The 16,525-nt window shown below is 44.7% G+C and overlaps 3 gene segments (V, D, J or C); all 3 read left to right on the top strand.

Moving 5' to 3' along the window:
• The first annotated feature begins 108 nt into the window (after positions 1-108).
• Positions 109-4,063, top strand: LOC119968040. The segment is given in 3 exon segments: positions 109-270; positions 886-1,223; positions 4,004-4,063. Coding segments are annotated over 3 exon segments (447 nt in total).
• Positions 4,064-6,150: 2,087 nt separating this feature from the next.
• LOC119968039 lies at positions 6,151-7,215 on the top strand. The segment is given in 2 exon segments: positions 6,151-6,290; positions 6,809-7,215. Coding segments are annotated over 2 exon segments (456 nt in total).
• A 6,350-nt stretch (positions 7,216-13,565) lies between these two features.
• On the top strand, positions 13,566-14,589 carry LOC119968038. The segment is given in 2 exon segments: positions 13,566-13,692; positions 14,099-14,589. Coding segments are annotated over 2 exon segments (486 nt in total).
• The last annotated feature ends 1,936 nt before the right edge of the window (positions 14,590-16,525 follow it).

Here is a 16,525-nt window from a genome sequence, read left to right as displayed (position 1 = left end):
CTTATTATTTAGTTATTTCCCGCCACACTGTGTCGAATGATTGGACATAATTTCTGAGGAGAGTAATAGGGAGGAGCGCAGGTTCCGGGGGAAGTGACGTTCGCATAAGAATGCAAATGAAATGTTCAGCATTTAACAAGATGCAGCAGTGAAACGTCCATCTAACTGTCTATTGAACTGAACCCTGTTCTCACACCGAACGAGAGGCCAAGTACACGACCATGTTGCTGGAATGTTGTTATGTCATGTCATTGGCTGCACTTCTTCCAGGTAAGTCGAAATTTCAACTTCATTGCATTGCAAGGTCAGCTGTAACTGAGGCTGTTGCAATCCCATATCTGAGGTACAATCCCATATGTTCCACACTTCTTCCAAAAGCGGGGCTTCAAATTTAAAACACACAATTTGAAATGAAAATCGCTTATTGTAACAAGTAGGCTTCAACTAAAGTTACCGTGAAAAGACCCTAGTCGCCACATTCCGGCGCCTGCCTCTGCAGGGATGACATTTCACAGCGGCCAGCCATTGGATAACATGTCATCGGATCAGTCCTTGCGAGTGCACGGAAATGATCGCTTTGCTCGACACGGAGGGCAGAGGATTATCCCCGTGTCTTGCATCACCTTTCAAACATCAATCCGCTGAAAAGAGCCCTTATGAATTAGTTATCAGCAGATTGCTGTCTGCGGCAATGTACTGTCCACAATTCCCAACGGCGTTTCATGCATTTCGTGATCAGCATTGCATTTTTAAATAGTTCGAAAACATGTTCGGATGTCACGAGATTCTAATAACTGCATATATATGCAAGCTAATTGTTTCAGTGCCCTGGTTATAACGCATTTTTGATTTAACCTCGAATCGATTCGATATTCAATTCATCAGGAATTCTCGCCTCTGACGTTGAACAGTCGCCTCCGTTCCTATCGATAGCCAAAGGAGACTCGACAATACTCAGATGCCAGCTGAAGAATACTGGCTACCCCAACATGTACTGGTACAGACAACAACGAGGCGAGGCAATCGAAGCTCTGTTCTTTTCGGCTGGCAAGGATGCTATTCAAGCTTACACATCGGAGTCTTTTAATGCCAAGAGGCCCAGCCAAACACTGTTTATGTTGGAATTGATCGAGGCCGCTCCATCTTACGACGCTGTCTACTTCTGCGCTTGTAGTATTGCACAGCGTTTGAGAAAGCGATTCTGCAGCTACAAAAACCGACAGGTTTCGAGTCGGTGGCTCCGGGTTCAATTTCCGTCACAAGATGGCAGTGAAACATTACTGTTCTGGGTTCATTTTCCACCAGAAGGTGTACGTGAGACATTGCTGTGTGGGTTCAATTTCCGTCACAAGGTGGCAGTGAGACATTGCTGTTCTGGGTTCATTTTCTGCCACCATCTAGGATTCATGGAACAATGCAGGGCCGGAGAACTCATTCCTCCCGTCTTCCCCGTTGCAGTGCTTTCAGAGAAGCAGGTTAGCTGCAAAAACGACCGGGTCTTTCCACTCACCCGATTGGTTTCCTTCACCGATTTGCCGAGTCGCGCTCTATTTTCAATGCTACCATTAAATCTGCAACCATCTTCTTCTCAGATGCTTGTGCCTGCAAGATCACCGTAACTTCATCCTCAAAAGGAACTTCGCTCTTTCTCCCCAGATGATTTAGTCAATTACGTTCGATCTGTTCCTCTTGGTTTTTCAGCCCTTCTATCAGTAGAAGCGGCCACTCGTCATTAAACTAACGAACCTACTCCCTATTTGAAGACGCTCTACTAAATCTCCGCTTGCTCTTCCTACATTGTGCGCAGCCATTGGAACTTCTCCCGTCTGCCTACACATTGATGTTCAACACTACTGCTGCCAGTGTATTACTCGCCTCTGGTATCGCTCTAAAGCTGAGGCATAAGGTGCACAGTGATTGGAACCGCTGCCTGACGGCGCCGAGGGCCCGGGATTGATCCTAGCCCCTGGTCACTGACCGTATGGAGTTTGCACAATCTCGCGTTTCTACGTGGGTATCACCCCCAGAACACAAACAGATGTGCAGGGTAGGTGGAATGGCCACATTAAGTTGTCCATTAATTGCAAAAAAAGGTCAATGCCACAAGGCATTCTGGTCATATTCCTCCTCGTTGTTTTTCAGAATCTGTGTCAAAACCGCTTGGTAGCTAGTCCGGAAGTTATCTTCGTGTGACTGTTTTCTTAGAAAGTATGAATTCATATCACTAAATATTAAAGCATTGAATCTTCTTTACCACTTTACACTAACATTATGGTAGATTGGTAGACCACTAATATAGCGGCCTAGAGTAGTGACACCAAAACCCATGCTGAAATTGGAAAGATGGCGGTATGGGAGTTACATCACATTAAATGAATGTCTTTCATTGTTACCGCGGAACGGTGAGGTTAGTTGAAAAAAATGTATAGGCTTCACGGATCTGCGCCGGGAAATGAAGACAACGCAATTTTCCAAGACCAATTAGAGATGAGAGCAGCCCAACATTTAAAGATCTGGGGTGACCAACTGAGAGAAAGGTCGGTTTAAGATCGCATGCATAATGGAGCGCCTCCATCAGGGATCCAGGTGTTTATGACGATTGTGCAACTGCCTGGCGCCCCTTCCTTCCACACCCTTTGAACGAAACATCGAACACAGTAACAGAACGCTCCATTGTATGAAGCACGAAAAGACGATGAGTGTCATCGATTAGATGGACTGCAGTAACTCACCCATGCTCATTCGATAGAATCGCGTCCCACTACCAATCAGAAGAACAGGCGTATTAGATACTTGGTAAAGCAGCACACCTATCTGACCTTGACCTATATTGAATCTGTTTCACAGTCGCTGGGTTCAAATATCGGACCTCCCTTCCTACCTGCATCCTGGATGTACTTGCATTCCGTCGACTGTAGAGGTTGAAGTATATAGCTCACAACCACGTACTAAATGACAATTATCGGTGGGAAATAAAAGTAACATTGCAGTGACGCCTGTCATAATATAAACACAGGTATATGATGGTGCAGAGACAAGCAGTGATTCACACAGGATGACCAATGAACACACAGAGCACAGCAGCCAATCACCAGACAGGACACGGCCACTATAAAGCCAGAGGGCACTAGTTTTACCGCTGTTTCTGGATCCAGCTGCTGAGACAGTCAGAGCTCGTGAGCAGCAACTAGAACATACACCATGTGGTAGTAAGATAGTCTGATCAGGTTAGCCTCAGCTCTCCAGTCAACTCAGCACAGTGTCAATCCACTGTCAAAATGTATATGATAGTTAAGAGTTCAATAAAATCGAGTTGCATTTCTTCAATTGTTGGAAGCCTGTCTCTCTCACCACTGCAGTAAACGCAGTCCTCGCAGACCCAGCTTACACAACACATCAATGCCTAGATATCATAAAAGGAGAGAAGAAAAAGTTCTTTACTGTGTTAAATCAGACAATTGTTGCGAACGAAAGAGTCCCATTAAGCAATTACGGTCTCTGCAAACGCGTTTAGATGGTAATAACTTAAAATCACAAAGACCTGCTGCACCCTTGTTCATCTCACCCGATCGAATAACCTTATTTGCTTTCTTCCTTGTGTCTATGTCGCCTCCTCGAAATAATATTTGCTATTCTCTTACATTAACAAATATCTGCAATTGAAAGCTATATTGTGACCTAAGAACTAATAGCGATTGTCATAAATACACATACGATCCTCTGATGTGCTTTCCGAAAGATGTCCTGCTGCCTTTATTGGGTCTGAAATGCATCGGCCCAATTTCAATATAGCTGACTTCCAATTACTCTCTGAAATGTGCCAGAAATCCATAAGTAATGCAACGTCACGACGTGCCCTCCTACGAAATGACCTGATTAACACTACACTCCTGCATGCTTCACCCGATGCCGGTTGTCGATGTAGTTGTATTGTGGAGCTTGTGTTGTCTTTTTATGTTTTTTCTTTTTCTTTTATTTTCATTTATTAAATTATCTGTTTCAGCTGCTCGTAGAAAAATACTATTCACTGTACCTGGGCAAACGTGACAATAATCAAATCTAAATCCAAATCCAAATGATGGAGTGCAGATGATAATGGTGGTGATAGTGAAGGCCGTTCACCATCTCAAGGCCCAGGCTGTTGAGTGGCGCAAAGGAGGAAATTAGAGGGGCGCTGGCAACAATTTCCAAGTCCTTTCTGGCCACAGGATATGTCTCTTGATGCCCTTGCTGTTTGTGGTTTGTATAAATGATGTAGACATGAATGTAGGAAGACTGATCAGTAAATTACTGGATGATACGAAAATGTGGGCGTTGGTATATAATGAGGAATGCAGCCTGCGATTGCAGTAGGATGTAGACGGTTTGGACACCGCGGTTGATCAGTGGTCAATGGAATTTAATCATGATACGTGAGAGGTGATTCATCTGCGCTGGGCAAAAATATCAGGAGAACGCATTATAAACAGTCGGAATTTGGGGACCACCGAGAACGAGAGGGACATTGGTAAAGATGCATAGTCGTTGCTTAAATTAGCTGGGAAGGTATAAACAGTGTTTATGAGAGCATATGTTATGCTTGCCTTAGTGGCCGAGGAATTGTGCTTAAGGGCAGGGAGGTGATGCTGTGATGATAAAAGAAACATTGGTGAAGCCACAGATAGAGTACAGCATGAAGTTCTGCAATCCACATTATATGGGCCATGTGATACACTGGAAAGGGTGGAGAGGAGATTTCCCATCATGTTGTCTGTGATGGAGAGTTTTGGCTACTCAGAGAGATTGGATTGACTGGAGTCCTTTTCCTTGGAGCAGAGGAGACTGCTCGTAGGTATAATTCAGATCAGTAATGTTACGAGTGGCATAGATGGAGTAGATAGAAAGGGCCATTTCCTCTGGTGGGTGATCAATGACTAGGGGGCGTAGATTTATGTTAAAGGCCAGGAGGTTTAGAGGGGATGTGAGAAAAAAAATTTCAACCCAGAGGCTGGTGGGAGTCTGGTACTCACTGCCTGAAATGTTGGTAGAGGCTGCGATCATCAGAACATTTGCCAAGTTGCAATGCCAAGGCAGACACGGCTATGGGCCAAGTGCTGGAATATGGGAAAGAATAGTTAGGTGGTTGTATTTTACAGGCTCAGGCGCGATGTGTTGAATGGCGTTTCCTGAGCGTCGGCCTCTATCTGTGACGATCGTCAACTCAGCACAAAGCCGGAATGAGCAATAAGTGGTGCCTATACCAGAGACACCCACACCCTATCAATGAATGGTAACAAAATACGTTTTGTGCTTATCACTATTTTGACAATTAAGTTTATTGAATAGTGTGTTGGAAATATGCATGACTCTATGCATCAACGGACACAAAATGGGCATCAACAGGCACATAGGGCAGCACGATAGCACACGTGGCTAGCACTGTGGCTTCACAGCGCCAGGGTCCCAGGTTCGATTCACCGCTGCGTCACTATCTGTGTGGAGTCTGCAGGTTCTCCCCGTGTCTGCGTGTGTTTCTCCGGGTCCTCCGGCTTTCCTCACACAGTCCAAAAGACGTGCACATTAGGTGGGCATGATAAATAACCCTTAGTGTCCAAAAAGGTTAGGAGGGGTTATTGAGTTATGGGCATAGGGTGGAAGTGAGGGCTTAAGTGGGTCGGTGCAGGCTCTATGGGCCGAATGGTCTCCTTCTGTAGTGTATGTTCTATGTATATAAAATCACGTTACTGACCTGAATTCCGTCCACCCTATGTCTATTGTTTTTTTTCCCCTACAGGCCAGGTATCTTCCAGTCCAATTGATTGGCCAATTCTCATTTGAAAGATCCTAATGTTCCATCTCAATTCACTTCCAGGCAATGTGAATATTGGGGAGCACAGACACAGCTTTCCTCATCTATGATGTGTACTTGTGCCGATTCTATTCACCCTGTGGACTCTGTATTCCCGACAACCCACTAGATACATTAACCCTTCCATTCTACTCTGAGGAATCAGGACGGAAATTTTTAAAAATCCTTCTCTGCAGTACCTGCCTGTCGTACTGTCCAACATCATTCTACAATTTTACTGAAATGCCCAATAGGGGGGACCAGCTCAGAAAAGTACTTCCGTTGAACAGGAAATGACTTTGTCTTGTCAGGACAACCACATGTTTGTTATTTCAGAGGGTGCAGAAGAGAAACTGCATTCTTTGCGGAGTTGGTCCAAAGTCGTCCTCACATCCAACTACTTGCCAATGAAAAATGTTGCATGAACTTTGTTATCTGATATCAATGGCTGCACTTTTGCCTGGTAAGTTATGAACCCGGTACCTTATATTGTTAGCTGCAGTTTAGTCGGTAACGCTCTAATATCAGAGAGTTAAAGGTTCGAATCTCATTCAAGATGGATGAGGTGACATTATACTCTTGCTGTTTCTAATTCGTAAACCTTCCCCTTTAGGGTGGCATCCGTTTCGTTGTAATATCCACCATGAATGTCCTCTTCAGTGCCCCAAATGATCTCATAGCTACACTTGTCGAACGGTAGTTCCTGTGTCCAGGATAAAGATTTGAAACGGACCCAACTCCAAATAGAGCACATAAAGCATGAGAATTGTAATGTTGCTATTGATTTGAATTTTCCGTCGTAAATTGTCCACGGCTTTGCCTATATTTTAGCTGAGAGCACTTAAATATATACTTTGTTATGTGAAGCGCGCAAGAAGTTCTGATGGGCGCTATGTGAATGTAAATCTTTCCACACATGTAACCCGTTTTCCAACCCGTCATTAGAAGCGATGTGAGCCTGTACTTTCTTCCACTTCACAGGAACGTTTGCCACTTTCGTGGAACAGTCACCTTCCAGTATATCGATTGAAGTCGGACAATCGACAACACTTCGTTGCATTCTAACGAATACTGCATACAGCTATATGTACTGGTACAGACAACGACAAGACCGGACCCTGGAAGCGTTATTCTACTCGTTTGGAAAAGGGGAAACGACAGCTTACACATCTGAGTCTTTTGAAGCCAAAAGAAACAGTGAAACGTTGTTTACTCTGAATATGGCAAATCTTTCTTCATCTCAAAGCGCTGTCTACTTCTGCGCTTGCAGTCTCGCACAGCGTTTCAGACGGCGGCTCTGCAGCTACAAAAACCGACAATTTGCGTTGATATTAGGTGTCTTTCTGCCATTAGGTGGCAGCATAAGTTTGATGTTTGACGCACATTGAATGGAACCAGACCATGGAATTAGAGAATAGTGTAAGACAGAAGAAGCCATTCTGTTCCCATTGCTGGTCCCAGCTCATTTTACAGAACCAGATGGTAAACAGCACCACGCCTCTTTCGTTTCTCGCAACCATGGGTGTTGTTCGTGATCACCTACATGTTCGATTTCCTTTGTTTGAATGTGTATTGCAGAATCGTCATTCCAAAATTCCATTATAGAACATAGAACGTAGAAAAATACAGCACAGAACAGGCCCTTCGGCCCACGATGCTGTGCCGAACTTTTGTCCTAGATTAATCATAGATTATCGTAGAATTTACACTGCAGAAGGAGGCCATTCGGCCCATCGGGTCTGCAGCGGCTCGTGGAAAGAGCACACTACCCAAGGTCAACACCTCCACCCTATCCCCCATAACCCAGTAACCCCACCCAACACTAAGGGCAATTTCGGAGACTAAGGGCAATGTATCATGGCCAATCCACCTAACCACATCATTGGACTGTGGGTGGAAACCGCAGTATCCGGAGGAAACCCACGCATACACTGGGAGGATGTGCAGACTCCACACAGACAGTGACCCAAGCCGGAATGGAACCTGGGACACTGGAGCTGTGAATCAATTGTGCTATCCACAATGCTACCATGCTGCTCTTAAGAACAAATTAATCTACACTTCATTATTCTACCGTAATCCATGTACCTATCCAATAGCTGCATGAAGGTCCCTAATGTTTCCGACTCAACTACTTCCACAGGCAGTGCATTCCATGCCTCCACTACTCTGTGGGGTAAAGAACCTACCTCTGCCATCCCCCTATATCTTCCAACATTCACCTTAAATTTATGTCCCCTTGTAATAGACATATTATTTACAGTGCAGGAGGAGGCAATTCGGCCCATCGAGTCTGCACCGGCTCCTGGAAAGAGCACCCTACCCAAGATTTACACCTCCACCCTATCCCCATAACGCCATAACCCAGTAACCCCACCCAACACTAAGGGCAAATTTGGGCCACTAACGGCAATTTATCACGGCCAATCCACCTAACGTGCAGATCTTTGGACGGTTGGAGGAAACCGGAGCACCCGGAGGAAACCCACGCACACAGGGGGAGGATGTGCAGACTCCGCACAGACAGTGACCCAAGCCGGAATCGAACCTGGGACCCTGGAGCTGTGAAGCAATTGTGCTATCCACAATGCTACCGGGGGAAAAATCTCTGACTGTCTACTCTATCTATTCCCCTGATCATCTTATAAACCTCTATCAAGTCGCCCCTCATCCTTTTCCGTTCTAATGAGAAAAGGCCGAGCACCCTCAACCTTTCCTCGTAAGACCTACTCTCCATTCCAGGCCACATCCTGGTAAATCTGCTTTGCACCTTTTCCAAAGCTTCCACATCCATCCTAAAATGAGGCGACCAGAACTGCACATAGTACTCCAAATGTGGCCTCACCAAGGTTTTGTACCTTTGCACATTAGACAGCATTGCCTTCACAATATTTCCTGCTCTCGGCTTCGAATAAACAGCTAATTTACTCCGAAGCCATGCTCATCCCTCCAACTCCTCGACCACCACCTTCCCTCCATCCACTCAAATGTGTTCCTTTTTCAATGAAGTTAACCGACGCTATTAATAAATGGGAACACAACAGATTGCTGAGGACGGTATTTCCTGTTGGGTAACAGAGTTGTGGGCAGCTGCCGAACCCAGCTAGGTACCCGGCAGCTGCATGCTCTGGTATACTCTGCTTGAAAATGTTTGACCTGAAGTGTTCAGCACTCTGGCGCATCGGCAACGCTTTACGCATTGCGTGTCTAACCACGATGAGGGAAAACTGTTTTGGTGCCCCTGGGGTGGGTCTGTAGAGGGGTCACAGTGGCTGCCTAGGTTTCTTCCGGTACTCCGGTTTCCTCCCAAAGCTGAAACATTTGAAGGTCAGGTGGATTTTCCATACTAAATGTCACCTCAGTGTCCAAAGATATGCCCGTTAGCTGACGGTGATGCGGGGATGAGGCCGGGACATGCGCCCAGGCAAACTGTCAAAGGGTCGGTGCCGACTCTATTGGCCGAATAGTTTTCTTCTGCACTGTAGAGATTTAATAGCTTCAGGTACTTCAAACACCAGCGAGTGTTCGGAGAATCAGATTGGCCGGCTGCTCCCTGCGTCTGGACTTATCCGCATGGAGGGGCAGGAACCCCGCTTGAAGTTAATTAATGTTCAAAGTCTTCTGATGACCATGAAACCATTGACCATTCTCGTAATAAAATAAGTTGACCAATGCCCTTTATGGCAGGAAATGTACCGGCCCAATCCAACTGCAATGTGACTGATTCCTATAATCACTCTGAAATGAATAATAAATAGTGGCCCGCTCAGCCATGCCCAAATCCCATCAATGGATAAAATAGTCCCTCACCCCCATAATGCACATCCCCAACACCCCGATATCCGAACCATCACCATCTCCCCTAGCACTGGGACCCCATCACCGCCGCCCCCCTTCACCCCACACAAACTGTATCCGGACGCCGGCCCATATCAAACTCAGTCGGTCGGACGAAGGGGAGACTTTATTATTGAAGCTCATTCATGTCGGTAACATTCACTGCTGATTGACAGTCGAAAAGACTGCGGCTCGCGCATTCTTTATTTCTATTTGCTTTGCCAACTTCCGGCCTTGGCGTTACATCCTCTGAATCACTCTCAGCCCTTGACTGAAACATTATGTGGACACTTGATCTCAGCCATGCAGCTCAATTGTCTTGTCTTTGCTCTTCTTCATCTGACGCCAAGTAAGATCATTTTGTCTCACAACCTTGCTATTCTCTCATGGTGAACCAAATTTAGAAAATTATGCGGTACTGAAATTTTACAGAATAATTACATGTCCACCAGAAGAATAAAATCTAACAAGAATAATTCAATACAATTAGAACGAATCTACCGAACAGGCACTAAATATACTGTAACTGCCAAAATATATTCAAAATTAAACTTACGCTTCCAGAGTTGAATTGTTCTTTAACATAGAACATATAGAACAGTACAGCACAGAACATGCCCTTCGGCCCTCGATGTTGTGCCGAGCATTACATGGTTATTCATTACCCACTTTTCAATTTGCTGATAACGCGAGATTTATAGGATTTCTTTATTTATACTGGCATTGTGTGTTGGAAAACTTGCATGCAGCTGAAACTCGCTTTAATGTCGGATATTCATGAAGCATCAATTCGAATGGCCAAGGAGTTTATCAACATGTAGGAATTTTGAAAAGCATGCGGTTAATTAAACTGTCACCTGTTTCTATTCAGAATGTCTTTTGGCGGATGTCATACATCAGTGGCCGGCCTCAATCGCTGTTGAACAAGGACAGGAGGTCCGGTTTAATTGTCTCCAGAATGAGACAGTGCGTGCTACCATGCTCTGGTATCGCCTCATTCCCGGAGAAGGATTCACGTTGATCGGCAGTAAGTATAGAGGCAATGAAGTTCAATACGAAGAGAGCTTCAAAAGTGGATTTGAAATCACAAAAAGTGGGAACGATAAGATGTCGAGCCTGAGGATCCGAATCGTTGAACCAGCCGACTCGGCCGAGTATTACTGCGCTGCCAGTGATGCTGCACAGCGTTACAGACTCATTTGTGGCCCCAACAAAAACTTTCATCGACCAACGTCTTCTGCGTTGGTGAATCCAGACCCCTCCCACCGACAGCAAGTTCGTTCCTTTCCGCTTTAAAATCCGGTTCATCATGAAAACAATAAATAGTTTATGTATATATAGAAAGAGGGGATGAACGGGAACCAGTGTACACGTAAAGACAGACAAAAAAGATGTGTAAAAAAACACAGAAGACAACTGAAATGTCAGGGCGGATTTTATAGCAGTCGTGCAAGACCGCTGGTGACAGAATGTTCGGTGTGCAATCAACCGATGTATCTTCCTGAACCCCTCCCCCTCCACCACCCCCCAAACATGTCGTCAAAGTATTTATCGGATTCCTCTGCAAAGATGCGACTAGACCCTTTTCAGAACAGTCGCAATTATTGGCCTATGCAACTAATTGGATGGTTAACGACGTTTATCAAGTAGTTAAAGTGAGGCGTGTTCAAATCAAGAAATAATTATTTACGAGAGGACTGTTTATGGGCACACAAGTGGTTTTGACATTATATAAAGACTGTGACCATTGCATTCAAGTGAAAATGCAGAAATATGAATATTATTATTGCCCTTCTGCATACATATTCTCATTGAAGAGAACCAAGGACACGTTTAAATGCTCTCACTGTGGAAAGGGGGCATCCTGATAACCGGAGACGATATATTCCGCCCACCAGAAAAGGCCTCTTGTTATTCGGCCCAATTTGACGGGTACCCATGGTTGGTTCAAAGAACGTTCAGAAGGCGGATTTTTGGTTCTGAAAATTATTGAAAATAAGAACTCGACTCTGAAGGGCAACAGCGTCAAAGGAAGATGTGGTGCGATTGGGGGATGTATTTTGTACATTTTTATGTGAAGCGTTAAAGGCGTTGCGCTTCAGACTCCTCGTCAGACAAAATACCCTCACATATTGTGGACCCAGACCTCCCTGAACCAGGGAAAAAATGAACTTATTTAATCTTACTACATTCCGCCACGAGGTGGCGCTGTGTTTCCACTATATCCTTTGTCAAACATGGGCGGCTTATACTGAGCAAAGTCACAACAGATCCATAAATACCTTCATCGTCAGTTCTTCTGATTTCAGGCGCAGAACATTAGGATACATCTGAAGAAATTATTTGGGCAGCACGGTAGCATGGTGGTTAGCATAAATGCTTCACAGCTCCAGGGTCCCAGGTTCAGTTCCCAGCTGGGTCACTGTCTGTGCGGAGTCTGCACGTCATCCCCGTGTGTGCGTGGGTTTCCTCCGGGTGCTCCGGTTTCCTCCCACAGTCCAAAGATGTGCGGGTTAGGTGGATTGGCTGTAATAAATTGCCCTTAGTGTCCTAAAAAAATAAGGTTAATTGGGGGGGGGGGGGGTTACTGGTATAGGGTGGATACGTTGGCTTCAGTAGGGTGATCATTGCTCGGCACAACATCGAGGGCCGAAGGGCCTGTTCTGTGCTGTACTGTTCTATGTTCTAAGGCTCATTCAGTTCCTTGAACCATTTAAATTGCAAAAGGACGAGGCTGGGTCAGCCTTCTATCGCTTACTACACAGAAATACGAGCTGCTCATTTATGTCTCTCAACGTTGTTCAACGGCAGAAAGAGCCATTTCAGACTCCTGAAACCACAGGTTAACTGCAGTATCCCTTACTCTGACCTGTTACACAAGAACATGTGGTCAACCATTCAACATCTTCAAACCTATTGCAAATCAATAGCAGAACGCGATTCCACGATATCTCGTGTGTCTCCTGCTCGTCAGTTATGTCATGTTAGGTCTGACATTCTATTGTTGTCTCCTGCTTCCCTGAGCAACCCATACGTATTAATCACATTCTTGTAATCTCCTGGGTGAGAGGGAAAGAGAAACAGAGAAAGATCCATATGCGTGTTACTCTCTTTCCCAAGATACATGTTCTGTTGTTGACCATGAAATGGTGCTGATTGGGGCGGTACGGCACGTACTTTATACTAACCACCGGTGGTTAACACTCACCACGGCTAAAACCCGGGATCGATTCGGCCCTTGGGTGGCTGTCTGGAGTTTGTACTTTGTCCCGGTGTCTGCATTGCTTCCCTGTTCTCTCCTTCTTTTAACTTGCTCTGCTCCATCCTTGAGTCTCTCCACAGTGTTAGTAATTCTCAACAGTTGTCCAATCGAGGTGAATCTCCCTCTAACCAATTCCCGGTCGACTATAAAAGTACAGATTCTCGATTCACACACATAACGGAGCCCCCTATCATTTCTAACATTCTATTTCGACTGACCAAACAAAGTCATTGGTTGAGCGGCTAGTTCGCTGTTACACTTTCATGCGGTTGAGGGAATACTGGATAATGGATGGAGTAGTCCTAAGGAGAGAATTAAACAAAGGCTCTGCCCTCCCTCTTAATTGAGCGAATATAACGGTCCGCGTTATTGAAACGACGAGTTCCCACCTTCGACTAATCTCCACAGCATTCGATGCCCCTCAATCAAAATCAATAACCAGAAATAATCTATCTCCGGCCACAGAGTTGGTGGTTGGACATTGTTCTGCCCAGAGGGGTTGCAATGTTTCAATAACGGAACAGTGGCCAAACTTCAAATAAAGAAAAGGGGTTTGAACATAGACCACGTCACCTTCGAACATGAGGTGCTCGAGACATGGAGACTCCTTATTTAAATATATTTGAACAACTACCGGATATGACGTGGAAATTTGCATACCCTTCAAAATCATCGTCCTCAGCCCTCAGACAAACATTATCGCATCGATTTCCGGCAAACATGCATTTCAATTTGCTTGCCTTTGCTCTTCTATTTCTATCTCCAAGTAAGATAACTTTTACTATTTTGAAGTGTTGTACTTCCCGCGAAAATAATTTGGATCCCGTTGTGTGTAATCAGCTGATGCCATGATCTGAGATAATCGTTGCATAGTCTTCTGAAAAGATGTTTAGTATTATTAAGATATTTATCGATAACAGTTAATGTCGCTTTATCTTATAAGTCCAGAAAGTGATGGCTTCGGAAAAACTACGTTATTTATTATTCAGCTTTTGATTTGCTGGGAAGTCCAGATATTTCGGATTAGTGAAATGTTGGCGTTGGGTATTTTAAAGCTAATATGCAGGTGACGCACTTCTTCGTTGCCAATATTTACCAAGGCAGTAACTGGAAATGTAATTTAGTTCCTCAAATGTATCAGATTATGAAAAATGTCCTCTGTTTTTGATCAGAGTGTCCTCTGGCGGATGTGATACACCAGTGGCCGGATTCCATAGCTGTGGAACTGGAAAAAGAGGCTGAGATAAATTGTTTTCAGAATGGCACTATGCGTGATAACATGCTCTGGTATCGCCAAATCCCTGGACAAGGGTTCACATTCATCGGGTCTCAGTACAAGGGTAGCGACGCTAGATACGACGAGGTCTTCAAAACTGGATTTGAGATCACCCGAACGATGAATGATAAGATGTCCACTTTGAAAGTCCAAAGAGTTAAACCAGCCGACTCGGCGGTGTATTACTGTGCAGCCAGTGATGGTGCACAGAGCTACAGACACGCCAGAAGCCCTGACAAAAACTGTCGCAGATGATGACTCGTATTTCCCTGAACCTTTCTTCGTTCCTTTCGGCTTTTGAACAGGTGCGCCAGGAAACAAGGATGAATGTATTTGCAGCGGTGCAGAAAGAAAAGATTTAAAGTGACAAAAGACATAATTGCAGAAAGAAAGAAAGACAGAAACACAGAAAGAAAGAAAAACAGACAGAGAGACAGAAGGAAAGAAAGAAAGAAATACACAGACAGAAAGAAAGACAGCTATAAAGAAAGACAGAAAGAAAGAAAGAGAGAAAGAAAAACGGGCTGACAGTCAGAAGGAAAGAAAGACAGACAGACAGAAAGAAAGAATTGAATATCGGATGGATTTAAATGCACCCTATGAGTTTCTCTGATTTAATAGTGTTGTGCGCTTGCATTTTATCTGACTTTTCCCCCTCTAACCCCTGAACAATCCAAAATGTCTCTTAGGTCCATCGGCATATACGTAATTGAATGAAAATATTTTTGCTGCTTAATTTCTGCCGAGTGTGTTAAATTCCGTCTCAGTGACTCATCGTTGCAACTGAATGGGATGATTGAGGAACTGAATGGTTCAGTGCAGCAGCGCCTTCTGAAATGAAGAAAATAAGTATTTCTTGTGTTATTTTAGCGTTTAATATTTGCACCCATGGAGATGTGGGCGCGCCATAAGTTGGTTATGGTAGATTTGCGGAAATTTGAGGAACTCAGAGCAGGGACCAACTTTGCCTCGTTGACGTTGCAGAACTGAAGAAAAAACTGATGCGCGTGCGTCCTTTAGTAATTCTAATGCATTTGAGCGGAGTACCTGTTTCCAAGCGGCGACCGGGAGGTTCTGGTGCATCAGTGGCTTCCCGCGTTTGTCAATCAACAAGGAAGGACAGGTGGAAATGCAGTTTCTGCAGTGGGAAACATTTCGGGAAACGTGCTTACCCATATTTGATGCAGCGGCCATGGTTTCTTGGTCATCATTTTATGTATTTCGGCGCTCAGGGTCGGTGTGGGGAAAAATTTATGAGCATCCAGTTTTGGATGAGAAGAAATGCTCTGCAGCTAGATTTCTTGGAACTGAAGCCACTGCTCTCCCGCTTCGCTCCAAGAACCGTTCATTAGTTTTGGGCTTGGTGGCTTTTCATAGTAAGTACAGAGACTACACCAGACTGATCGATTATTGGCTGTCATAATTCATTAAGTGTGAAGACGTTTTTTGTCCGTTATTTATTATTTTTCCTTCACGGAATTCCGTCCTCGCGGTCAAGGCCAGCCTGACTAATGGCCCCTAACCGAGAAGGTGGTTCTGAACCTCTTTTCCTCTTTTAGTCCTGGGTTCTGAGTCTCGTGGGCTTGCAATGATATTTATTGAGTATCCCTAATTTCCCTTGAGAAGGTGATGGCTGGCTGCCTTCTTGATTCGCTGATGTCCACATTTGGCTGTTACTATTTGTAACAGTTGAACGTCTTGGAGATCCGTTCAAGACTCAACAACATGCGTGTGGGTCTGGAAGCAATGGCATTGTTCTGGGCGACTAATCCAACCCTGGGAAAAGGGATCAAAGCCAAGAAGGGTAACTGGTGGAAGTTAATCTTAATTCATAAAAGTCAAAAATGTAACAGTGCTCTAATTAAAATTGCATTCTCGAATCTTTCCCCGACTGTTGCAACTCAGGACATCGAGCTGACCAATGCCATTTCCTGAAGACAATTTGCTCTACTTTTTCGACTGTCCCATGTTTGGCTTTGACCCCACCACAATGGACTGTATTATATTTTCCCTCTGGGGTGGCCGAGTAACATTTTAGGTCCAAGGGAAATCCGAGCTAGCCAACAAATTACAGCCATTCCAGTGACGTCTGCAGTCTGTGAAAGAAGACATTTAAAAACAAAATGCTCGGCAGTGAGAATGTCAGAGCAGCAGATGGCGGCAAGGGAATAGAGTAAGACACAAAGATCAAGGGAAGTTCGCATCCAGAGGATCCGTATTTGCCAACAACGAAAAATCACACCCTTACGTTCCTCACGGGCCAAGCAGTGATTAGAATTGTCCTGTTCGGATATTTCGACAAGTCATCGCTGCAGTGAGACAG

This window comes from Scyliorhinus canicula, chromosome 6 (genome assembly GCF_902713615.1).
Source record: "Scyliorhinus canicula chromosome 6, sScyCan1.1, whole genome shotgun sequence".
NCBI lineage: Eukaryota > Metazoa > Chordata > Chondrichthyes > Carcharhiniformes > Scyliorhinidae > Scyliorhinus > Scyliorhinus canicula.
Note: the sequence above shows the minus strand (reverse complement) of the source record. Positions and strands in the feature narration are given on the sequence as shown.